The 25,892-nt window shown below is 39.2% G+C and overlaps 2 protein-coding genes across 2 annotated transcripts in view; both read right to left on the reverse strand.

Moving 5' to 3' along the window:
• Positions 1-116: 116 nt before the first annotated feature.
• LOC137968054 (kinesin-like protein KIF28P) lies at positions 117-20,317 on the reverse strand. Its single transcript, XM_068814676.1, has 27 exons — positions 19,615-20,317; positions 18,404-18,598; positions 17,970-18,102; positions 17,803-17,882; positions 16,024-16,247; positions 15,528-15,635; positions 14,503-14,597; positions 13,910-13,945; positions 13,522-13,592; positions 13,358-13,418; positions 12,145-12,345; positions 11,933-11,979; positions 11,763-11,843; positions 11,096-11,198; positions 9,924-9,987; positions 9,694-9,831; positions 8,193-8,347; positions 7,968-8,053; positions 6,585-6,647; positions 5,989-6,207; positions 5,394-5,456; positions 5,247-5,327; positions 4,504-4,569; positions 4,300-4,422; positions 2,941-3,081; positions 1,306-1,446; positions 117-579 (listed from the first exon to the last, which is right to left on the reverse strand). The coding sequence occupies exons 1-27, from the start codon at positions 19,666-19,668 to the stop codon at positions 409-411; spliced, it is 3,000 nt and encodes a 999-aa protein (XP_068670777.1). The 5' UTR covers positions 19,669-20,317; the 3' UTR covers positions 117-408.
• Positions 20,318-20,464: 147 nt separating this feature from the next.
• Positions 20,465-25,892, reverse strand: part of LOC137968055 (prefoldin subunit 5-like) — a 5,988-nt gene continuing 560 nt past the window's right edge. The window contains exons 4-6 of the mRNA XM_068814677.1: positions 23,328-23,402; positions 22,633-22,738; positions 20,465-22,263 (exon numbers count right to left, since the gene is read on the reverse strand). Coding sequence (XP_068670778.1) covers positions 22,187-22,263; positions 22,633-22,738; positions 23,328-23,402 — 258 coding nt within the window. The 3' untranslated portion in view covers positions 20,465-22,186. The remainder of the gene's footprint in view (positions 22,264-22,632; positions 22,739-23,327; positions 23,403-25,892) is intronic.

Raw genomic sequence — 25,892 nt, forward strand, 5'->3', positions numbered from 1 at the left:
AGCGTGGAACGGCGATTGCAGTGGGGCGATTGGTTGGGGTTGTGGGCAATTCGTAATGCTTATGCATGGCGAGAATTAATGGGAAAAAAAAGAACAACTCGCACAGCAGTTGCAATCGGTTGAAATTGTTTAACTTTTATTACAACAATAAGCACTGCACCACCCATCAACACGTTGCGTTGAAATACTATATTCCCTGTGCGTTGTCTATGTACACTTTATTTCCTCCGGATTTCTGACCGGCGCCTAAAGACCCGTAAACGACGTCAAAAATGTACAATATCACTGTTAGTCGCTCAAATTTGCCCTGGTAACAGTACGAGATAACCATTTATGTGTTACGAAAAATGTGTGATAGTTTATGGATGAATCCGATTGTGCTTTGGAAAACTGAGGAAAAACGTCAAGTCACAAGATCACGCAAGCACTACTCTCCGTGGTATTTCCTCTCTCTGATTGGCTATTTGTTTCTCTTTCTGACTGGTCGTTGTCTGGCCTCTCAGGGCCCGTTGTCTGTGGGGGAGGGGCAGGTTGCGTATTCGCATTTGTATCTCCCATGATGGCTCTCACGTGTGATATCTGAGGACAGGAGATACACGAGTGTTCACAAACTACCACACTTCAAAATTAATTTCATTTCTTTCCGTGAACCCGTTGCGAAAATCGACCAATTCGGCTAACTCAATGTTGTACCCAATTCAAATCTCTCGGGGTTAAGATTCTTTGTGTGTTGAATTTGCATGACAATGAAGCATTAACATTTGAATGATATGGAAATACTTGGAACAAAACGTTTTATTCCCAAAATATTTGGGTACAACATTGATTTCGCCGAATTGGTCTATTAAACTCCCTCCTTGTCAACGTGACGCTGTTTATCAAAGCAAAAACGTTTTGTTACTATTGACTAAGCAACGCCCCGCTATTTAAAAAAAGCCGCACATTTTCTGCCGTCTGCACCGATTTCTCATTTGTCCCCTTCGTTTTAGTGAAACGCTTGCTTTCTACCAAGAGGTTTTGTCAACGACAACCAATAGGAGCGCAAACCGAAATGCCTCGCGCTTAAATGCGAAGGGCCTGAGGAGGAAGCACTTAACAACCAATCACTAAAATGAGCGGTTTTCTTTTCATCGGTTCATTCGACGCTGGGTAATCGGCTTACAACTCTCGCGACATATTCTTGACAAATCAGAGGGAAAGTAAGCAAATCATTCGGTGCCACAGGCTCCACGTATTGGCGGGGTGGCCTGAAAAATTAGTTTTTCTTCGACAAACGAAACAAACCGCTCCTTCTAAAATACTAACCTCCACCGTTGATCTATTCTCTGCCTGTTGTTTGTCACACAACTGGCGAAGTTGATTCATTTTGTCTTGCAGTCGTTTGTTTTGCTTTTTCAAAGTCGCTATTTCGGCAATCCCTTTCACCATGCCTGGGTTCAGTGAAACCTACAAGAAAACGATTCAAGAGAATATTTATTCATTACAATTTAATTAATGGCACAGACGTTAAAAGAGTTAGTCATTAGGATATTCTGTAAATGGCACCACATAAAAGAAAGATTAAGTGCAACCTACCCTAAATATACATGAGAAAATACAACAACAATACTAACTACGTGTATTAGTGATAAATTTGGATAAAGCTAACTGTTCGTTGTAATAAGAGGGTTCATTGCGCAGGATTTAAATAAGTTAAGTGTAGATACTAAAGAACAGATATCCACGGTTCGTTATATCCACGAATGTATTTTTAGCATCACGTGGAAAATGGGATGGCAATGGCTTTGCGTTTTTTTTTTCCACTCCTACAAGTATGCACAAGTATGTACAAGTCTGTGACGGTCGAAAAATGCGGAGGAAGTTAGGAAGGGAACTTTTTTTTTTTTTGCAAAGAGGAGAAGTAATTTCTGGCCAGTTCTTGGTTCGAAAAAGTGTTACTATTTCGCAAGTATTGTCATATCTTTAGTGGCTTGTGTATTGCTTCCTCTTGTCTTCCGGAATATTCTTGACTTTCACGTTATTGTCATCGCCTCCAAGTTGGCGCCAAAAACAATATATCTTTCGTTGGCGTTCTGGAAAATTAGAACCCACAAATGACCAGCTCCCAACGTCAGTGGCTTCACAGCTCAGTTGGTTAGAGTGTCGCACCGGTATCGCGAGGTCACGAGTTCAAACCCGGCCAGTTGAAGTCCTGAATTTTTCAGGCTTCTCTAAGCAATTGCTAAAATTGCGTCCATAACTGCGAGGATCATAGCTTCACTTGATTTCATATCCGCAGTTCATATATGATTCATTTCATATACCATTTCATCATTGAGTCATTCCTCAAGGGACCATTAGAACCCACAAATGACCAGATATTGTTAATAATATTTTACCGAATTCGTTAAGGTCTATGAGCACTGCTGTAACATTGCCATGGCAACAGTTGGGGACTTCACAGACACCATTAAAAAATTGCCTGACAATAGAGCAGTTTTCAATTGAGTGTTGAAAGTAATTAGCGAATTGCTTTGGTTTTGCATTACTTCACTCAGTGAGTGGTTCAAAGTTCTCGCGCCATTTCTTCAACCAATTAGAAGTGAAACCAAAACCAATCGTGGCTCGCGCGTGCACATATTCCCGCGCTTTGAGTGGTTAAGTGTAATAACTTGAGTTTTGATTGGTTTACTGGATTGTCTCCGTCCTTTTTGATTGGCCAACGTAATTACTTTGCTTTTGGTTTTACGACACTCGATTGAAACTCGCTCTATAGGTTCACAAGTATCAAAACGTTTCCACTCCGAAAGGATCGACAGTGTTGTAATCCTTTACCATTGGAAACGTACTTTAACCTGTGGAAAAGGATGATTTAAATATCACGCTCTGTTCTACGTTTCGGGCTTTTTTCGATCAAGAGTGTTAATGCCCGGAAATGGGGCTGACTAAGAAATGACTCACGTTTCGTTTCATTGTTTCCGCTCTCATTATAGCTTTAGTGTCTTTGCCTTTCTTCGCCGCTGTGTTGATTGGTTTCTTGTTGATCACTTGCTTTCCCCAGAGTTGAACCATAACGGACTTATCCGTTATAAACTTAATAAACTGCGCAAAAGAAAGAGAGAAGCTCAGGACAATAAGTTAAACATTCGCTGTCCCCTTGTGGGAGTGTCGTTTTCCTTACAGGGGTTATGTCACGCAAAATGTTGTAATTTTATGACGCCCAAAATGCCCAAAAAGTAGAATGAAACATTGCAATAACCAATTAAAACTGTTGAACAACATGAAAGAAATACAACAGAAGGATGGGCAAGATTGAAACAGATTGCATCTTGAAAAAAGTGGGCCCGACCTTTTTCAAGTTCATGGCAAATAGCCTGGATATAGGTCGTTTTTGCTCAAAATCATCTTGTTTGTGATGTATAATAATTTTATCAGTAAAGGAATTCCAGATTACCATAACGTGACATAGCCCCTTTAAGTACAAGGACTCCCTTTTCTCCACACAGAAGAGGTTGTTGTTATTACTGATACCCACATAAAGGACTTGTTCAAATAACAACAGTAAACCCACTATAAAGTTACTACGACCAGTCCCTTCTGGACGGGACGCTTACCAAGCCTCTTGCATAGACACTATTCCTCTCAAACGAAAAAAAAAAACATTGCCTGAAGAAGAGAATTGTACACAAGCAGGAGCCCATCAGTAGGAGCTTGCCTCCCCCATACAAGCCCTATGAGTCAACCTTTGCCCGTATCTTTCTATTTTTAGAACGCCACGAGTTCTTCGGCACTGCACACGCTGTTTAACCAATCAGAATAAACTCAGTGTCTAACGAAGACAAAAATAGCAAAAACAATGTACGCAAATTGTGCGAATTGATGCAAATTAATGTAAATGTCAGTCTCCTGCTGAAAGGTTGGTTCTAAAAATAGAAAGATACGGGAAAAGGTTGACTCAAGGATACAGTGGACATGGAGACTCCTGCTCATGGGCTCCTGACACAAGCTTTTGTGAAACGGATACTTATAATTTTGATATCAAAAACGAAGTGTCAAGTGAAGTCTAAGAATTACGGTGGGTGTTGGGGTTAGCGTTAATTTTAGTTTAGGGTAAATGTAGTCCTTCATCTTTTGACCAAGAGCAGAGTTTAGGGCACACTTTATCAAGTTACTTTTCTGTATTTGAGAGCAAGGAGGCCTAAGGCGGATGCGCAGCCCCTCGCAAGTTTTTTTTTTCCATAATTGGAGGGAGATATTAAATTTAAAAGACTTTCTGTGTTGGAAGCCAGAGAATAGCAAACTTTCAGTTTTGTCATGTACCTGTGGTATACAAGGATCAAACTTGAACCTTCTCTCATAGTTAAACTCAAGATTCCTAGTTGCAGAGATCACTTCGGTCTTGATGTCGGATTCAAGATACAAGGAGTATCGACAATATACATCCTAAACAGAAAGAAAAGAGTAGAAGAAATTCACCAAATCAATCTAATTTTAAGTTGACAAACCAATTCACTTTGTACTTACCGTGTATCGCTTCGGAATTCCCACTGCGCTCCGCAAACGGACGACAAAATCTAGCTTCCTTCCCTCCTGCCCAGATCGAATAAAAATATTGTTGCAATTAACACAGAGCTACATTTAATAAATAATCACTTGAATGAACTCTCAAGGTTATCTGGCTGTGCGCATGTTCTCTACTGTATGGGGAGACTTAACTGAAAGCAAATCACTTGACATTGCTTTCATGTCAATGTTGACTTTAGGGGGAAGCTTGGCGATACTCGGAGAAAAACCCCTTGGAAAAGACTGAGTAGAGAACCAACCAAATCAACCCTTGCGTTGTACAGGACCCTTGCTATCGACAGCTGAAGAAATTGAAAACAGATTTTTCTGGCTAATCACAACAGGCGCGTCCTCTGAGTATCAAATGAGTCAATCCGAGCTTGAAATAAGCACGTGTCGCATGCGCGAAGCGCGGGAAACCGAGAAAAAACAATAGGCCATTTCCGAGTTTAAGTCTGCCTTCTCTTCAAAGCGAGTCTACGTGAGAAGTTTTTGTAATGGTAATTAGTTCTACTTTACATACGAATGAAAACTAATTTTCATAACAAAAACTTCGCACTTAGACTCGCTTTGAAGATGAGGCAGGCAAGAACTCGGAAATGGCCTATTGTAGACAGAATTTAATCCTGATTGGTTGAGAGAGTGGTACTCGAGCTTTTAGCCGATCACGACGCCTGGACAAGAGAAAACTGCACAAAACTTACGAGTTCCTTTGGATCTTCAATGAAGATATCGTCGTTTTCAGTGATTTCCTTTCCACTTTCGTTCAATGGCACAACTTCCACCTATAAGAAGCCGCGTTCAAGTTAGTAATCCCTAAGCGACAAAAGCAAACATAAATGTGTACTTACATTGAGGAAACCGATTTCTTTGCCTCTGAAGTCCGTGATACTGAGTTGCTCTCTCATGTCCAGCTGAGAAGAAAAGGGAGAAGAAAATGCTTTTATTCGGCGTCGTTAGGCGTCGCAAATGGAAAATGTAAACTTCCCTCGAAAAGCACCAACAAGAATATATAGCTGATTCAAGCACTGCTTCCGCGCTTAAGGCAAACTGCTTTAAGGGTATTAGGTCTTTAGCTTGACGATTACACGGTTGATGCGAAATGTTTCAGAATGTAACTTCCTTTGAGCTAAAAACGCCGTGACATTCTCACACTGAGAACGGCAAAGCAACCATTACCAATAAATCCCTTCGGTATTGTGGCATAGGCTTATATAGGTGGACAACATTTCTCGAAAAGGCTTTAAAAATATTTTCGTTGGGGAAGTGGGGAGAGGAAAGAAAACTTCCTTCGGAGACACGAATATATACAAAACATAAGAAAACAAAATTAATGTTAACTAATCTTAGCAAATTTTCCGCTCACAGTATAGTTTCCATTTTACAATCTTAAAAATGTTAACAGTAAAGTCAAACTGGACTTATTTCTTTTTCAGTTATACTGACCATGTATCCCAGACTTTGTATAGAGACTTCCACACTTCCAATCAATGTTTCAGCATCCCGGCTTTCAGTAAATGGGTCTTTCTCGTCCGGGAGTTGCCAGTCATCCCCATCTTCGTAATCTTGAAACATGTCTTGCATGACAAATTTGCGGTTGATAAACTTCGTCCGAGACCACAGGTACTCTGTTCCATTCTGCAAGTCCTTCATGATTACGTATGCCTTGAGGAAAGACGAAAGTAAAAGGCAAAAAATATATATATGAAAAGGAAACCAGACCGATTGAGTCAAGGAAAAATGAAGGAGACGAGAGGGTACATCCGCTATACACGCCCTATTTAAGGGGAAATTCGTCCAAAGTTATTTTTAGATCCCTGGATCTATCAAACGCGCGTCTAGTAAATTCTTACACTCGGTTGTTTGTCCAAAATGTAGGGAGTTCGCAGTGAAGCAAAGAAATGCAAAATCACTCTCTAACTCCTCCACAAAACCTCTGTTCGCAGCTGTTGTGAATAGAAGGAAACGTGCATAATCTACCGTGAGGTTACAAAAATTTCAGTTAAATTTGAGAACAGAACGTAGAAATCTTCTATCTTTACCTCTGGTCTCCCTTCTGGCAGCCCACGGGCTTTAGCAGATACAACTACAACTTCGAAAGAAACCTGCAATAATAACCAGAAGAAGTGAATGTAGTTAAGATGATGTTTTAGTTAAGGATCCTCGGGAAAACGAGCGCTTCTTTGCAAGAGTCGAAGCTACGGCCTTCTGGTCACCAGTTCGGATGCTCTACCAACGAGCAATAAGAGCCGCGTGGGAGATAAAGCCATCAAACTTTCTAGTTCAAGTGACAACAGGGACCTTTAGATTTTAAGACGAGGACGGCGCGACAACGAGTACGAGTTTTGACTGCCCGTTTTTAGCGAAAATACTAATATAACCCGTAGGATTAATCTTACTCTTTTGTTAGCAGTATAGGTTGCTCAGTTATTCTTATTGCTGATAACTGAGCCTTCTTGCTGATCAAAAAATGTCAAAACTGCTACTGTGTTGGTGACTTGTTTGACAGGACATTTTTGCGAAACCTCGTACTAAAATGACGACGGTATCACGTTTTTCTCGCCAAAAATGACGCTGGTCCTTTTCACCCTGAAACTGAAACTGGTTTGCGCGCACTCACTGTTGTTAAATGAGAAAATCTCGTAGTCGTAGTCGTTCTCGTACTAGAATCTAAAGCCCTCTAATTATTGTTCCTCTGTACCACTAGGACGGTACATTCTCGCAATTATAGTGAAAGGGATTGTGGTATGTTAAGCCCGGTATATGAGTAAAGAAATGTATCTCTTTGATACACGACATTGCAATAGAGCACTTGGTGTTGGTGTTGATGATGATAATGTGGAAATTATATACACCATTACCCATAACACATTTCCGAATGTACTTTACAACACTTTGATGTTGAGGAGACGGAGACGGGAGAAGATCGTGATCAGTCAATAGGGAGCTTAAGCACGCACGTTTTTGAGACGCGAACGGCAACCGGAAGAGAACATTTCGCGCGCCAGGACAGTGGTGTCTCCCAGATTTTTATACCATTCATCTCTAATGGAGAAAAGATACTTTACAATGTAAATGTGGTTGTGTAAAGACAAATTAAAAGAGAAAACAGCTCACTTCCGGTTGCCGTTCTTGTCTCAAAAACGCGCGTGCTTAAGCTCCCTATTTTGAATGATCACGATTCTTCTCTGATCCAACACTGTGCAAGACTTATCGTCCACGGTTTTTACAAAGGTTTTAAAACCTCAACTTCGCTAATGTTGTAGTTAAGATTGATTATGAAGTCGATGTTGATGCTGCCGGATGGCCAAGTTGAAGTCGAAATAATTCACTGGTGTTGTAGCTGGTGACACAGACTTACCAGACGATGAAATGAGAACCGGCCAACCAAGACATAAAGCAATATGCGTTGGTAAGAGAATTACCTTCTTATCCAACTCTTCACTGATAGCATTTGCTTCATTAACCATCGGCATCAGATCGGCTAAGTCTTCTCGCAACAACACTGCCTCTGAAACACAAATAAAAGATGGGAAAAGAATTTCACTTTGACCAAAGGCCTAGAGTTGAGAGACCGGGTCAATTTTTTTTCCGATACTAAGGGCATAAATTGCCTTTCCAGGAAGTGAAGGCACGCTTTCTGGTATTACCTTTGGATTCTTCTTGATCATCCACTTCTAACCCAGCATTTTTAGCGATTTCTTCCTGTGCCATTTCAAAGGTAATATCTGCTTGTTTGATGTTAGAGGAGTCAGCTTCAGCAGGATGATGAAACACATAAAGATTACTTGTGCCAAACATAACCCTGCAAAAACAATTAGACATACTCGACTTTACAGGAAATGTTTGTCATGAAAACTCAGTGGGTTTCAAGGATTTAAAATGGTTCCCTGAACCATTATGTTCTCAAAAAAGAAACGACAGTTTTCAATTTACAAAACATGTTTCGACATACTCATGTCATCTTCAGTTGCAAATGATCTTTTCAATGGTTGTACATTTGAATTTATGTTAAGGTATGTTGCAAAATTACGTGTCAGAACTTGGGTACAATTTAAATATGAAGTGTGAAATATAGTGTGAAGTGTGAAATATGAAGTGTGAAATTGCTCATTTGCAACTGAAGATGACATGAGTATGTCGAAACATGTTTTGTAAATTGAAAACTGTCGTTTCTTTTTTGAGAGTTATTGTTACTCTGCTATCTTTACGTCCGTTTGGAACCATTATGTTCCATGAACATATTAGAGAGCTTAAGTACGCGCGTTTTTGAGACGCGGACGGCAATCGGAAAAGAACATTTCGCGAGCCAGGGCGGTGTTGGCTCCCAGACTTTTAAATTAAATGTGCGCTTAGTTGACCGCTCCCTACAAGGGCTTTTCAGGATTAACCGGCTCAACGGGATCGGACCGAATGCATGTGAAGGCGCCCACGGCTGCCGCCATACGATCCATGCGTGATCTCGGAGCACCGCAAACAAAGCTAGATGTAACTGACTGCGAGTCGATTTTGAGGAGGGAGGAAAAGCGGAGTACTCGGAGAGAAACCCTCAGAGTCAGGTTGAGATCGACTGAAACCCAGCCCACATACGACCCGAGGCCAGAGTTAAACCCGGGTCACAGACACAATTGATGACCACTAAGCCACCCTGACTCCCGACTAATCATCTCTAATGGAGAAAAGATACTTATGTGTAAATGTGGATGTGTGAAGACAAGTTAAAATGGAAAACAGCTCACTTCCGATTGCCGTCCGCGTCTCAAAAACGCGCTTGCTTAAGCTCCCTATTCTTTACAGGGCCGGTGGAGCGTATTTTGTATTTGGAGGGGCGGGGGGGGGGGGGGGAAAGCAAGCGCCAGAGACGCTAACTTGTGGGGGCTTCCGGGGAAATTCTCCGCCCGAGAATTTTGAACTCTTGAAGCTCGGAAATGCTACTTTCAGCATTCTAGACGAGATATCAAAAATTTATGGGTTTTTAAATCATTCTTTACTTATTTTTAAATTTTTATTTTTTGCTAATTTGTTCCTGTAAAGGACTTGATAACCTGACTGATTCTGACAAGAAACCTAAAACACGAACACTGAAATTCTTTTTCCTCTCTTTGGTTTATTTTCCTACTAATACTAAGGAGTGATCGATAATAAATATACCTGTCCAAATGGTGTAGTTCTTCTTCTTCATTATCATCGACTGCTTCTCCATTGACAAGAACTCTTGCATCACCAATGGCCTTAATAGTGATCTTCTTACAATCCTCATTTTTGATTTCACAATGCTCCTTCTGAATACTGCATGCAAAGAATAAGTGCTTAGAACATTAAAAATACATCTGACTGCAACAACAAAAGTAACGCTGCAGCGTAAAAGCAGAGCCACTTACTTTAACCCAGTGAGCGCTATATCTGCGGGAGGATCAGCTTTTCGGTTACCAACTTTTACAACTCCTAAATTGGAAAACAATGTAAGACAATGGGTCATATTCTGGAAATAAGGAAAACAGTGCTAATACACCCATTCCTCGATGTTTTTTAAGTAAGAAGCTCAAACTGATGTGAATGGAGTGAGAAAACACAATAAACCAAGGAAGCGTTAAAAAAGGGGCACTGAAAAGTGGGCAGCTGGTAAGCTGTTTCCAAAAGAGCAGTAGAGTTGGATTAATGATCAGTAAAGAAAAAGGCAGTTGATTGTCAAGGCCAACAATTTATCATTAGAGCATCAGCATGCAAACCCAGGACTCTAACCCTTCCACCCTGGCCTGGCCGTCATTGGTGACTAACATCATCTGGCATTAGACAGTAAACTCTGCCACACTGGGGAGGGGATGCGTTACATGTAACCAACTTTCTCTCATTCATCAGGCCACAGTTGTTGAATGCAGGGGTTTCAATAACTTTTGCAGTAGATGACTGGGCTAATCAATGTAGGGGTTTGAGTGAAAATCAAGGCAGAGTAGCCAGCGGTGAGAGACAAATTTCTGACAAGAAGACGGCAGTATACCCCCGGTGACCGGCTTCTAATGAAACCCCTATTCAAAGGGTGAATAACATTATCCATTGGGCAAGTCACTATCCAGAGTATAAAATAATTATAGTCCAAGTTAAGGGGGTTGGCACTTGACTACAGAAAGGCAATGGTTGCTAAGGAAGCTTTTTAGTCAAGAGCCCTACAAAAGGGTTGCATGGATGGTTCTTTGAAGTAACTTTTCAATGGAAATCTGACATCACTTCAATCAGAAGGCACACGCAAAACGAGTCCTAGTCCCCTCCCATGCATTTAAGCGAAAAACATGCAAAAACTGTCAGGAAACGAAAGGAAGAGGCAGTTTTTTCAAAGGATGGGAACCATACCATTATTTTTGCGTAAACTGTAGCATGGAATTTCTATGATTTGGAGGGTGGGGGTATGGAGGAATGAATTGGAGGGGGGAAATGTACACAAATGAGCGGTGGCACAAACCAAGCTTGGCTAAAACATGCCTTTGCTTCTCACACCAGTCTGGAAAAAAACAAAATAGGGACTGTTCATAGGCTTTGTTCTCATGCTGCCTCTGACCTGGTTTTATCATTTGAATGATCATTCCTGTCAGTTGAGGATCAGGGTTTAAATTCCACAGATGAGGAGTTTCTTGACGCTCCTTCATCTCTGCATCTTTGTCCTTACAAAGAGTCATAACACAAAAAATAAGATAACGAGATCAGAATGTAAATGGCATTTCTTCATTATTCTCAAGGAGACTAACCAAATCCCAGTTTACAAACTAATAATAATTTGTCATCTATAATTTGTAATTTAATTCCTTTCGCTTTATTTAAGTATTTTGAGATAAGCTAAGAAATGAGATTCAAGTGTATGAGAGACTATATTTATATAAAATATACATATATTTGAACTACAGGTCTGTACAGCTATTGGTACACATAGCAAAAATTATTATTTATTACTGGTACTTCAAATTCTAACACATGCTTATATATATATATATATATATTCCAGCACTTGGCAAAGTTTCTTTGATTTGGCACTTCGTTTTGCCTACTGGCCACATACACCATAAGCCTTTATAATTAACAGACATTATACTAAGCCAGATAATTTTTTTTCCAGAGAGAATAAGTTGGAGCACAACAACAGGAACTGTCAATGTTAAATTGAGCAAAATACAGTGTATACTATCATGTTTCAGTAGCAAACTGTGCAGACAGTGCTGATGGCCAGTTACCTTAACATCCCTTTTAGACTCCGCAACTTTGTCATCCCAGTTCTTGTTCATGTCCTCTGTTGCACGTTCTGTTTCAGCCATCTGGATGAAAGAAGAAGAATGAATTATTCATATGATCAATTTGTCAATGACTTACAAGACCTGACCAAGCTGGATATGTATTTACTTACTGATGCTTTGATTTCATCCTCTATTTGCTTTCTGAGCTCGGCCAGTTCTAAATTTAAATCAAATTAGTGTTAATTAAACACGTTGGCAACAAAATTTGGAAGGTGCAGTGAAAATATCTGATCATCAACATCTTAAATATCACTGATAAAAAACTCATTTCTGACAACTCCAGATGAATTAGATTTACATGTATGGTAAATCTCATAGTCACCTTCTTCCGACATTCCTTCCTTCTGCCCTACATTGTCATCATCATCATCATCATCCGCAGATATCTTCACAGTTTCTCCTGCTTGTGCTTTCTTCAGCATTTCCACCAGTTTTTCGTTTTCTTCTTTCAACTCTCGGATCAGTTTCTCTGTCGGATCTTCATTCACTTTTGCTGTTGTCTTGATCTGTTTTGCTCTATCCGCTGTGAAATCAAATTTGATCCTCTCAATTTCAAGGCTAGTCCATATTGCCAAATGAATAAAAACAATAAAATTTATGCAAAATCTTTGGTTGCAAATTTCCCTGATGTAGCCACTGATTTTCTTTCTTGCATAAGGCCTTCAGATGTATTTATTTTATTCAAAATTACTTACAGTCAAAACAGCTCAAGCGTTCCTCTGACGAGCGGATTAATGAGTTCATTACAATAATTGCAAATTTGATTTCAGTAATCATTTCAATAATCTGGTCATCAGATGAATAATGCAAAATTCAAATCAAGCCTCACTCAAACTTGAATTTTGATTGGAATACTGCTGGCTTCCAGTGCCAGGCTGGCATGAGGATTTCACAGGTTTACTGATTTGCATAATCTGTCAAACAACAGTCATTCACTCTTAGACTAGCAACATTACCTTTCTGTAATCTCGTGGCGCGGTGGCCTCATAGTTAGTGTGCTCGACACCGGATCGAGTGGTCTGGGTTTGGGGCCTGGCCGGGGACATTGTGTTGTGTTCTTGGGCAAGACACTTTACTCTCACGGTGCCTCTCTCCACCCAGGTGTATAAATGGGTACCGGCGTAATGCTGGGGGTAACCCTGCGATGGACTAGCATCCCATCCAGGGGGGAGTATAAATACTCCTAGTCGCTTCATGCTACAGAAACCGGAGATAAGCGCCGGCCTGATGAGCCTTCTGGCTCTTAAGCAGAGACTTTACCTTTTACCTTTAATCTTAACAATATTCTCAAACTTGAGACACTGGTTTTGAATTCCAAAGATTGGATGCAAAGAAATGAATTTAAAAGAAAGGCAAATGATGCGTTTTGAACTGAGGCTTGATTTGAATTTTCAATCATTTATGTGACGACCAGATTATTCAAGTGATTCCTCAACGCAAATTTGACTGTAAGCACTTTCACTGTCTTGGAAAGCATAACCATAAACTTGTTTAATAATTATATGACTTTCTAAAGTAACTTTGATGACAGTTACCATATCGCAAGGTTGATAATGTTTCATCATAGTTTATGTCAGCCGGGCTGATGGCAGCAATCTAAAACAAAATGGGCAAAGTTCAAGAAATGACTTTCATAAACATTTCCGATCCGTAAGTTGTATTTCGCACACTGAACAAAAGTCTAGATCTTCAGCCTTACCATCATGGTCTTGCTATTTCCTCCAAGAGCATTTTTAAGCAGCTTTGTCAAGACCGAGTCCCTAAAAGGAACTAGAGAAAGACAGAAGCTTGTTTCATTACTTCACTTCAAGAAAACATGATAGTTTGATAGTTTGCCTCATGTCCAAAGCTTAATTGGCACCAGCATGATTGAAGTACACAGAGAACATTTGGGAAAACACTGATTTATACAGGAAAGGTAGCTTGGCTCACAAAACGAAATGATTGCAAAAGAACTCCCATAATTCTATTGAAGCATAACCATTACCCAATAAGAAATCTTTCAAATCTCTGCTTTTTAGTTGCACGAAATGTGAAAACAATAATATGGTATTGGACGTTAACGCATCAGCTAGGCAGATACAGACCTCTAACATTCTTGCCATTTGCCTTATCCACAAGTGCTGCAAAAAAAGAAATTAAGGTGAGTTGGAGAGGATTTCCAGTGCCTGTCACAATGAGTGTGATAGAGCAATCGAGTGTTGAAAGTAATTAGTGAATTACTTAAATTGTTTTGCATTGCTTCACTCAGTGATTGGCTCAAAGTTCTCACAAAACTTTTTCAACCAATCACAAGTGAAACCAAAACCAATCATGGCTCGCATGTGCACATTTTCCCGTGCTTTGTGTCGCTACATGTAATAAACCTTATTCCAAAATGGCCGCTATTTTAGTATTCTTTTGTTTCCTTGCAAATTGGCCCATTTTTTCTCGCTTTCAAACGTAGAATTCAAAAGAATATTTGACCTTGAACGAGGACAAAAGGGCCAATTTGCAATCAAACAAAAGAGTAATAAAATGGCGGGCATTTTGGAATAAGGTGTATTGCTTTGAGTTTTGATTGGTTTACTGGATTATCCCTGTCCTTTTTGATTGGCCAAAGTAATTACTTTGGTTTTGGCTATACGACACTCAACACTCATTTTAATTTAGCGCTCTATTCTTGCTTTGAATTACATACCAGCAATAACATTCCCCAGGCTAGACAATGACTGGTTAATTGCAGCTCCTTCCTTCAATCTGTCTCCTGTGGCACCAGTTGAGTCTGCTCTCTCACTGATAAGAAAGAAATTGAATAATTATTATTTGGCATTGTAAGTTTATTCACATTTTATTGATTGTGGGTTTCTTTCTGTCCATATGGTCCTTCAAGAACAAGTCTTAACCAAGGCCAACCTTTTTCCATGTTAAAAGTTTCACTGCGTCATCACCTTGTTTGTCTACAAACATTTCACATTTGTTTTGCCCATGCAAGAGACACCTCCCCCAAGGGCTCTTTGATGCAAATGGTGGGGGATGAGTTACCAAAAACAGCCAGACAGCCAGTTATAGGAATAACTCACCAGGACTGTCAACTCCCCCAGATCATCCTAAATACTCCAGATTTTGGACCATACCTCCCGGCCTCAAGATTTCACTCTGAAATCCCTCGATTAATCGCTGAAGTTTGTCATTTCTAGCAAGAATCAACTTTCACAACAATAAAGTACTTTGTCTTCTTTGAGTTATTTCAACATCGATAATAACAAAATTCGACCGTTTCCTTAACTCTGGTAAGACGTTAGTTGTTACCATAGTTAGTCTAACTATGTTGTTACTGATGGATAATGTATTTGGTCCAAAATAAACCAATCAAATTAAATGTTGAAATGCCAAAGACATGTTCGTGCATTTTTTGACTTTTTGCCTAGGTTGCGTGAGGTCTTTTGTACTAGTGTCAAATTGCAGAGATTGAAGATGTCCATTGATTTAACTTTGCTTCACAGGCAGTTTTTAGGACTTTAAACATTTGGTTTCCAACTTGTAAAGACAAAATTAATGTAGCTAAAAAAATAGTAAAGATTCTGGATTTAAATATCATAAGTCAAACGGAGTCCACAAGTATTTTTTTGCATCAAGGACATAATATGACATCACTGGAAATAATGTTACAAGCATTATGACATCATCTATCCTCAGACTTAAGGGTTGACAGCCCAGACTCACCTTCCAGCCAGATCAACCAGATTGATTAGAGAGGTTTTTGCAGTTTCTTCGCCAGCTTCATTCTTTCTCTTCTGTGTAAACGTCACACCAACTATTGTGTGTGCACGGCTGGAAAAATTATTTTAAAAAGCAGTTTATACAAGCATAATCTGATTCAGAAACACTTTTTACCCACCTTTGATGTTTGGTTAAGGCCTTTGCAGGAGACAGGCCATTAAATTTCTAAATAAACTACTGGGCAGTAGGGGAGACTTGAATATAATGTTCATGGTCTCCACTGGGAGAGAAAATCAGGGATTTGGGTAATCACATGTACAAAGAGTATTTAACACAAGAAGATTTTTAGCAATAAAGTTTTAGGACTGATGAAATGATGAGTCTCCTAACTTGTCTGTTTCTGATGAAAATCTGTTGATGGGCAAAAGGAGCTTGGGCCTGTATGCCCACATTTTTGCGAACAAGGCATCCACTCCCCCTTGGGAAAAACATAACATACCTGCTTGTTGCATTCATGTTAGTTGCTGCCACTGTCCTGTTTCTTGTTCCTTCCTCCATGCGTTGTTCAATATCCTTGTATTCACTGACCGGTACAGTTATTAGGCCATCAGCATAGAAACCTTTCTTTGGATGTTGACGTACACGCAGGCCTCCTTTCTTATCTGAGGGGTTCAAAAGATCTCGGACTTTCTCATTGTAGATCTCTAGCATACTAAACATCACCTTAAAAAAATGTTATCAGTTTGTTAGGTCAAAACTTACATGAACGATGGAAAGGTGTTATGGCCCATGAGGAGGAGGATATGATATAAGTTGCTTGGCATTATGAGCAACGGCAACAGCGAAAGGACAACTGAAAAAAATGTATCTGCAAAATTGAGGTGCTTGACTTTGTAGAGCCTGCAGACAGCAGGACACAATGTCTGTTAAGGACCTAGATAAACAACCTACAGTTTGTGACAAAATTCATTGGAACAGTACACGACTATACAGATCTGGCCATAGTTGTTCAAACGATGGACCGGATAACTCAATTGGTTTTGCTTGTGTTTATCCGCTGGATAGTGATTTATCTGGTGGATAACGCTATCCAATGTTTGAACAACCGGGGCTAGAAGCTTTTGCGGCTCACTCTCCTCTCACAATGCTGTTTTAACACAAGCTTCTGAGCCCATTTGTACAGTGTTTCAACAATTTTGTCCGAGACTGTAGCTCCAAGGGGTTCTAGTAGCTCTTTAGTGAATTTGGGTAGAGCATCTGACCGGTGTTACGGAGGTCATAGGTGCGATTCCTGCCTAGGACTCTGATTTTGTCAGTTGCCCTTTTGCCTATTGCCCGTTGCCCGTTGCCCTTTGCCAAGAGACGTGTATCATATCAGGTCAAAAATTGATGAAGTAAGATTTTGCATGTGAGAGTAGTCCTGAGAAGAAAGTCAGTTGGTGACAGTGACTGAGGTTTCGACATCCTAAGTGGAAGTCATCCTCATTGTCAAGTGATTTTTATAGTGTTAGTGAATTGAATAAGTAGTCCAGTCTTTGACCTGATTGGTCAGTAGAAACATGATGTTATTATATTGGTCTGTCTTGTCGGCCATATTATGTTGCTGGCCTTGTCATTGTTTGACCGTTCTGCTGGTTAAATATGTGGTTTGTATTTTGATTATTATTATTATTATTATTATCGTTATCGTTATCGTTATCGTTATCGTTATCGTTATCGTTATCGTTATCGTTATATGGAACTCGTGGACTCAGTAGAGATAGTATTGGATCATAGACAGCTAAACAAAATTATAACAATCAAACACAACAACACTTTTACCCAAGCGAGTAATGAGAGAAATATATGAAAGATGTTATGCATCAACTGGGAACTCTAAAAAATTCCAAGCCTTAGATGGGATTTGAACCTACAACCCTCTGTAATCTAGCACGGATGCTCTAACCACTGAGCTACTGGAGACTCTGTGGTGAACAAGAGTGAAATGTGGGTATAGACTACGATTGCACCACACAATCGCATAGTCTAATTTTAACCACATGACTCTCAACTGCATCGCACAGTCACATTAAGGCATATCAGCGATAACACCTTGCCAGCTAACTGCATCATGCAGTCACATTACAATATATCAGAGATGCAACCAACCAACCACCCAAGCAAGTAATGAAATACAGTTCCCAGTTGATGCATAACATCTTCAAATCCCATCTGGGGTTCGGAATTTTTTCAAGTTTCCAGTTGATGAACAACACTTTTAAGGAATAAATAAATTTACCTCATACTGGGCCGTATCACCAGTTTGTTTCTTCTCATCTATTCCCACAAAAATCTGTTCGCAGAAGATTGGCACAATACCTAAAATTGACAGAAAACAATGACAGTGCTATACCCTTTCATCCCAATAACTTCCATTTCTCTAAGAAAATCACTTTGTCCTGTTACCTTTGTTTGCACCATAGCCAACAATTGACCAAGACTTTCCAGAACCAGTCTGTCCATAAGCAAAGAGAGAAGTGTTGAATCCTGCCCAGGCATTCTCCAGAACCCCCTTGCCGAGATCATTATACACCTTCATCTGAACAGGAATTATACAACAACAGACAAAATGGTTGGCATTTCTCATAATACTGGCCATTGACATTTCTTATAAAACCTATCACCCATAAAAAAATACCACCCATACTTTGACCTACTGAATTAAAATCTCATCATCATCAGATTGGACTATTTCTTTGTTTCCACTGTGGCTTTAGGAACACTGCTTTAGACAAGTTGGAAAATGGGCTACTTATTCCAGTCTCACAGTGCTTCCAGTCTGATAATTTTCGTAACAAAATAAACCAGGGTTAATTTCACAAGGAACAATTTCAAGTTACCTGATCAGCGTAATGTGGCACAGTGGGAGCCAGGTAACCATTTGGTTTCTCTTCAAAGCCATCGTGAGACCAATAACTAAAGTCAAATGTAAACTTCTTTGGGTCTTCATTGGGCTCTTCTGGGTTTTCTAGGTAAGTTGAGTTGCCTTTCATTTTCACAATAAGCGTTGCATTTTTAGCCTTTTCTCGTTTATTGTGAGAAATGTTAAGAAAAATGATGGTTTGTAGTCCAGTAGGCCCCAGGAGTCCCCCAGTTGTTCGAAGGGTGGATAGCGCTATCCACTAGATAAATCACTATCCACTGGATAACTCAATTGGTTTTGCTAGTGTTTATCTGCTGGATAGTGATTTATCCGGTGGATAGCGCTATCCACATTTTGAACAACCGAGGCCAGGTCTTCTTCCCCATTACATGTAAAATCTTAAAACAAGTTACAAAGTATGACTGATAATACGATTATAAATTTTGATTCGATTTAAGTTTATCCTCTTTTCTTCCTGTCTTCTCAAGAAGTAACACTTCACCACGAACAAACTGATGAAACACGAACGTTTTAATTCTTCGACCAAATAAGAAAAATATATTTTTAAATTATTTTGGGAAAGGATGATATCATCCCCTGCAAATTTTAATTTCGTTATGATAATGCCTTTAGTATATCAAAGGTTAAGTGGAGCGTATGCCATATAAAATTTGATTTGAGCTTATCCAAATGGTTTTGATTGCACAAGTGTTACTAATATTGCACTCATTACGGCTGCGATGATGATTCAAGTTCGTCGAAACTTCGCAAAAGTTTAGTTTTGCGCTAAAAGGGGCAAGCAACGTTTCCGATAAAGTTTGCAACAACGTACCATGGGATCGATGGTTTGTCAGCAGGTTTATTTGCAGGTTTTAAAAATTTTTTCGTGTTGTTGAAGCCCTCCGCATCGTGAATGCTTGTGTGGTTTAATACGTAGTTGCTCGTAGTAATTGAAGCTAAGTAAACGAAGATTGCTTTGATATATTCATACGAATATGGTAGAAAATAACAACAAAAGAAGTTAAAAGATTTCTTATCGATTAAAAAAACCCAACCGACGATGAAATTTTCCAGAAACAAACTGAGTCCTCTCATATAAACTTCACAATGACACTGGATGACAGAGTCACGTACAGGACTCAAAATCAAATGTGCAACAAAAAGGTCAGAATTATATTCAAAGGATATAAATGGCCTTACACGAACAGCCACCTTAACATTCTCCGCTTCTCCGTCAGACATGTTCTCTTCAGTTTTGGGTCGGCAAAATAGTTGCACAATTCGAGGTCAATGGCCAACACCGTCGAGAAGAGTGACAAACTTAACACTTTGCTCAGGATCTGTCCGCGTAAATGCAAATTCGGAAGTTTTTAGACAGTGTTATTAACGAAACAATGAAAGACGGGGAATCTTAGAATCTTAATCCTTAAAATGTACAAAAATCTAGGGCAAACAATTTTTTCTCGAAGAATATCCGTCCCGTTGCCATGTTGACAAGCCAGTTGTAAACTTGAGCAATTGTGGTCTATGCAAATTTATGCTAATTTACTATGCGCTTCATTGTGTGTAGTACGTGTTTGTTATGGAAAGAATCAAAATAGCAACCGTTTTAATGCGTGTATGAGGATTTAAAATGACGTCTGTGCTTACTTCCAAATGTACAAACAGCCGATAAATTACTAAAAGAAGGAATTCGTAATGGCATATAAGTCTACATTGGAGATAAAAATTACAATAATTTTTCTCAAAAAATAAGGACCAAATGACTCCTGTCTGTCACTAAGACCTTAATACATAAAATTATTCAAATTTTGTTTTCCAGATTACAGATTTCTATGATAGATACGTGTGATAGGAAAAAAATTTACAATGAAAAATAAAAAAAGGGAATAAACTATTCTTGCATTATTGCGCTCTCTGTCAATTCAGAAACAACCCAGTTTGAAAGGAAACAATTTTCAATTCCTTACTAACAACAGAAAAGCCCAAAGCATGCAAAATTCGGTGGGTGTGAAAACTAAATTACGTATTATGCAAGTAAGTGACCAAAATTTGTTTAATAAGATCAAATTTCAATATAATGTATGTTGCAATAATGCTACTTTGAAATTTTTACTGTCAACATATTCTTTATACATATACAAGTGTGATTTATAAAGGATAAATGAGACTCATAAGTAAAGATCAAAAAAAGATGTTCCTCTTTACCATTAAGATCTGAAAGACTCTTCATCGAGTTCACTGTTTATGCAATTGCAAAAAATTAACGTCTTTGAGGTACACAAATACCAATTTTCAAAGATAGCTCTAAACCTTTTTAATATCACCCAACTAGTGGACTAATGCAAATCCTGCATTTTGATTGGCTACGCTACTAGAGGACTATTAGTAATAGTCCTCGAGTACCGAAAAGCGTGACGCTTTCTTTCGTTTTATTCCCAAATAAATATTTCGTCAACTTGCCTTTGCTAACTTTGTTATTGCCTTTTCTGTCCGACTAGTTGGGTGATAAGGGCTACGGGTCTAATTGGTAAATATGGTATCTGTTTAAAATTTCCATTTGCCTGAAACATAACACAAACTTGAAAGAAGATTTTTTTCTGACCTCAAATCACCAAAAAGGAGAGACAAACAAAGCTAAACACTGTGGTCAAAATCTTCTGATCAATCTCTTTATTTAATTTAACCTTCAGCAAAAACTATTGCCCCTCAACCCATTGACTCCTAGTTGTGAGACTTACATTTTACTCTGCCTAATCTGTCTTATCTTTAACTCATCAAAAGGGGGGGGGGGGAAGGGATGGAGCGGGGGAAGGGAGGGATTTAGGATCAATGGGTTAAGGAGCTCAAAGTGTCTTTCCTGCCAATGGAAAAGGAACACCAGACCATAATACTGTCGATCCTTTCAGTAGGGAAACATTTTGATATTAACTAATGCTAATGTCAGGCAATTTTTAAAAGGGTGTCTGCAAGTTCCCAATAGTTGCCATGGCAATAATACAGCAATGCTGAAAGACCCTCTAAATTTCAGTTTTTGGAAAATACCTTAAAAACTAATTTGGTGACCCAATGTTCCAATGTTACCTAATACCAAATACGGTATGTGAAAATTTTATCTAAGGGTAATAGAACTTGAGTTAGTTATGAAAACACCGTTGGAAGATGTAAAAAAATTCCACTAGATATTTTTTTAAATTTTTCTTTAAGAATGTTGAGAAATGATAATTCTAACTTACATGGAAAAAACCAGGGTGGGCCACTAAGCTAAATTTCAAGATATTACTCAACCCTCCTTCTTGAGCATCCTTAGAACTGATTTAACCAAGTCAAAACCAGAAGGTTGTGTCCCTGCCCAGTACTTGCATCCCTAGAACCCACAATTCTTTTGGTCAGCACCCAGTTACTGACGCCTCCTGGCAAGACCAGATCAAGACAATTTTTGAGTTAAGGACATCTGGCTCTACTATGCAGTGTAAGAAAATTTAAACAATGGTGGTTTCTTACAGTTACAAAGTTAGACATACATCACTTAACTTAGGGTTGTTTGGAACCTGCCAGAGGTCATTAATCCTGGTGTTGACCAAAAAAATCATGGCCCCTGTGAACAACAAAACAAATGCAGAGAGTAGTTTACTGGATCATAACCCAGCTCTTTCGAGAAAACCACTCTACAATAAATAACATTGTTTGAAGGATCAGTGACTTTCAATCTGAAACAATGCAAGCGAATTAAGCCAATGCTTTTGGGTAGTGATAGGTTTCATGTTTTTGCTGGAATACCAGCTAACTGAGACTGTACTTGGGCTTGAAGCTTCACAGTCAACATGTCTTGAACAGCTGCAATGAAAAATGGCAATAACTTCAAGGGGAAGCAAACATAATGTTTAATAAGAAACAGCTGCAGAGGACTGGTGTTTTATAGAAGACTACTATTGGTTGTGAAATGGTGCTTATTGTGTCCTGTAAAAACTCATTGAGAAGCTCCTCACAGAGGCTATTACAGACCACTTCTTCAATAGTGCATCATTGAAATCTCTGCAATCAATTTACCCAAAGTATGATAACTTCCCAAACCAAGTGGAGTAAAACTTTCTTCACATCAAACTTAAACACTAGTATTTAAATAATATCATATTGGAGTAAACAAAGCAAACAGTTTCTTTCTATAATATTATTGCCTGACTTGATCAAGATATTTTGGCAAACCTTGTCTGAGTTTATGCTTTTCAATCAACTTGGGTTGAAGTAGTTCCAGCTTTTTTGTCATTAAGTCTACCTTTCTTCCAAAATACTCATCAGCTTCCTTTAAACCCTACAAAAAAGAAACTTATTCAGATCGAAAGGCTTGATGCAGAAGAGGTCAGGTCTAACCTTGCTCTTATTCTCAATCAGGCCTATATCATTCAGAAATAAAAAATCAGTAAATGCTCTTGAACAGTCGCTAAAACTGTTTTGGTATTTTGAGGTGTTCCTGGGACATATATCTAACAAAGTTGTAGTAGTCATCTGCCAGAATTCCTCCTTTTTTATTGCTTTCCCTCCTGTGTTGGCATTTCTATTACTTAAAAGAACTGCTTAAGAAAACTTCCTAATGGCTCTTTCTAGTACTGGGCCCCGTTGTTCGAAAGCCGATTAACTTAATCCAGGATTAGCGTTAACTTTTGTTTCATGTTTTCAACGTTTTGGTGAAAGTTTCCTTTGCTAATTTTTGTTTTTCAAGATTGACTTCTTCTAATGTAAAGTTTTACCAAATATCAGCCTTGAACAGCATTTGGAATACAGAATAAAACTCCTTTGTTAATTTTTAACCTGAGATTAGCATTAATCGGCTTTTGACCAACTGGCCCCTGGTAGTTACAGAATTATTATGGCAGCAAAATTTACTTAATTATGTTATTCACCTTTTCTGCATAGTAGCCAGTTCCTACATTCACTAAAACCGTTTTTGTATTTTCAAGTGTTCCTGGGACATACATCTGATGCAAATTAAGGTTAAAATACAGATACCTTTGAGTGAAAACAAAGGAAAGCAACTGGGAATTTATTACATTTCCATATTATGAAATTTTAAGTACCGGTACCCTTGCTTTGCTCCTTGGTCATAGTTAAGTGTTAACCTGATGATATTGCAAAAAGTGATCTCTCAAAGTTGTTCCCAGGGCATCAACAGAGTTGACTAGGGTGTGGCCAAATAAATGTTATTGAAGCAGTGCAGAAGACTGGTTCTTCTCATTAGGGTGCATTTTGTTCTTGGAGCATTCTTTTGACCTGATGAGCAAGAAACAAGATGGCCACAGTGACAGTTCTGTAGATGCAACTGGTTTGAAATAATAAAACTTACGGCACAGGTGATGCATTTGACTTCTATTGCCTTCCCCACCCTTTCTTTCGAACATGATCTAAACTCAGAAATGTCCTCCCCAAAATCCCAAAAATTGAAGCAGAAGTAGCTCTTATACTGAGTATGCCCCCAGGATAATAAGGCAAACATTGAGGATGGGAAAGTAGAGAAGTCTTGCGCTGCAGAAATGTCAGTGAGGAGTTCTGAGAGTGGCCAGGACTATGCTGCTGTTGAGTTTATTGAAGCACTTGCAAGGCTGTTGCCTAACAGGAGCCCGGTAGCCTGGGGCTCCCAAAGAATAGCTCTGGGCGCCTTAATTTTTCACAGCAACACCTTTCACTTCATATGTTGGGCTCCTAAGTTCTCAGCGTTTAGCTCTGAGGGCCCCTTTAAAATTTTCTTAGGCAGCAGCCTTGACTTGGTTCCCAGTTTCCTCTACTTTCTCAGCCAAGAAATCATTTCCTTGAATCTAAGTTCTACGGCAACAGGAAGAGGTCCTTCCGGTCATGGTGGTTTGATTACCACCCATGGTTGCACTACAGTGAAAGTATCATTATGAATGCTGTGTTTTGCTGATTAAGTTTATGTACATGTCTCTAAGGCAACTCAGACAGTCTAGTGCAGGTAATGGGTTACTGGCATAGTGACCACAAATTTACCTATGATGACTGTTGCGGATGAAACATGGTTTCAAGATTCAGATAAAGTTTGTTTTGTAATTTTTTCAATGTATCCATTGGATTGCTGATGCAGAGTTGGAAGTACTAATGAATTGACTCTGTACAACTGTTGTGCTTCCGTTAAGCAAGACAGTCAATGATTTTTAGATTTTTATTGGGAATACCAGGGATAGTGTAGTTCCAATGAGAAATCCATGGAAATAAGCCTGTTGGATCATTGAAATGCACTGTGCTTTTGTTTAAGAGTTTTTATGTACCAAACACTTGAAATTTAAAGGCCCAAAATACTGGGAAATGCACTTTCTTTTCAGACATTTTCATGGGGGGAGGGGGGGGGGGATCCACACACATATATATATATTTTTTTTTTACATACAACTACATACTACTACATTCACTAACAGTATATATATAGAGAGCTTATATTGAACTAAGTAAAGGTTTCCAAACCGAATAAAATTTTTCTAACCCTAACCCATCCAATGCATCCACCGAGCACAAAACCCCCAAATTTCAAAATGCAAGTTTCTTAAAATCTTTGTGCCCCCTGACTTTTTCCAGGCCTGCTACAGCCCTGGCCATAATTTAGCTGCAATGTTACGTGCACAATGCCATTCCCTCAATCATTTGCCACTTTTAGCAGTTTCTTTACAAGTACTGCAGGCTCACATATTGTTTTTATTAAACCCCTGGCAACAAAATACAGCAACACCACTACTTCGCGGCCGAAATTTGCAAAATTGTGGTCTCAACTAAATTTTCGTATCTTGTTGCAAAATTGCGACTGAATTTCGTTTTTAACATGGCTGTTTCAGAGGTTGCGACTGCAACTATGGACTCGCTGTTACTTTGAGTGCAAGAAAGGTTCCCTCGTCTGAAAAGTAGCATCGAACACAACACCTCTCAAAGAATTTGAACTAATTGCAAGCGAAAGTGGACGGGGCAGTGACTAGTTCAGGCCCATTCCACAGTTAGGTGGTTTCCGTATTAAGCAACAGCCTTAGTCTCCAGCCTTGGGATTTTATTGTACTTTTGACAACCGAGAAATTGAGAGACTGCTTAAATAGTGTTGGATCTGGAAAACAACCACACAGAAAGGAAGCTACCCACAATGGCAATAAGGTTAGGCTTTTAAATTGAGATTTTTTTCATATAATTACAGTCTTAATTCCTTTATTAGGATTCCACTGCAAACACATATTTTTGTCGGCCATGCACACACACTGAGCTTGAGGCACCTGTGGCAAGCACTGAAAGAAGAAAGAGGCAGAATGGGACTGGAGAGTGGATTCTCTCCCTGGGGACTGGATTCTCTCTCCAGTCCTCTTCATTTTAGCAATTGCTCTGCCCTTTTCTTGCTACACAGGCCAGGTGCTGCTTTAATAAACAGACAATCATGATAGCATGCGTACCCTTTGCTTTCACCAAACAACTTTATGCAGCTT

The sequence above is a fragment of the Montipora foliosa genome, chromosome 8 (assembly GCF_036669935.1).
Source record: "Montipora foliosa isolate CH-2021 chromosome 8, ASM3666993v2, whole genome shotgun sequence".
Taxonomy (NCBI): Eukaryota; Metazoa; Cnidaria; class Anthozoa; order Scleractinia; family Acroporidae; genus Montipora; species Montipora foliosa.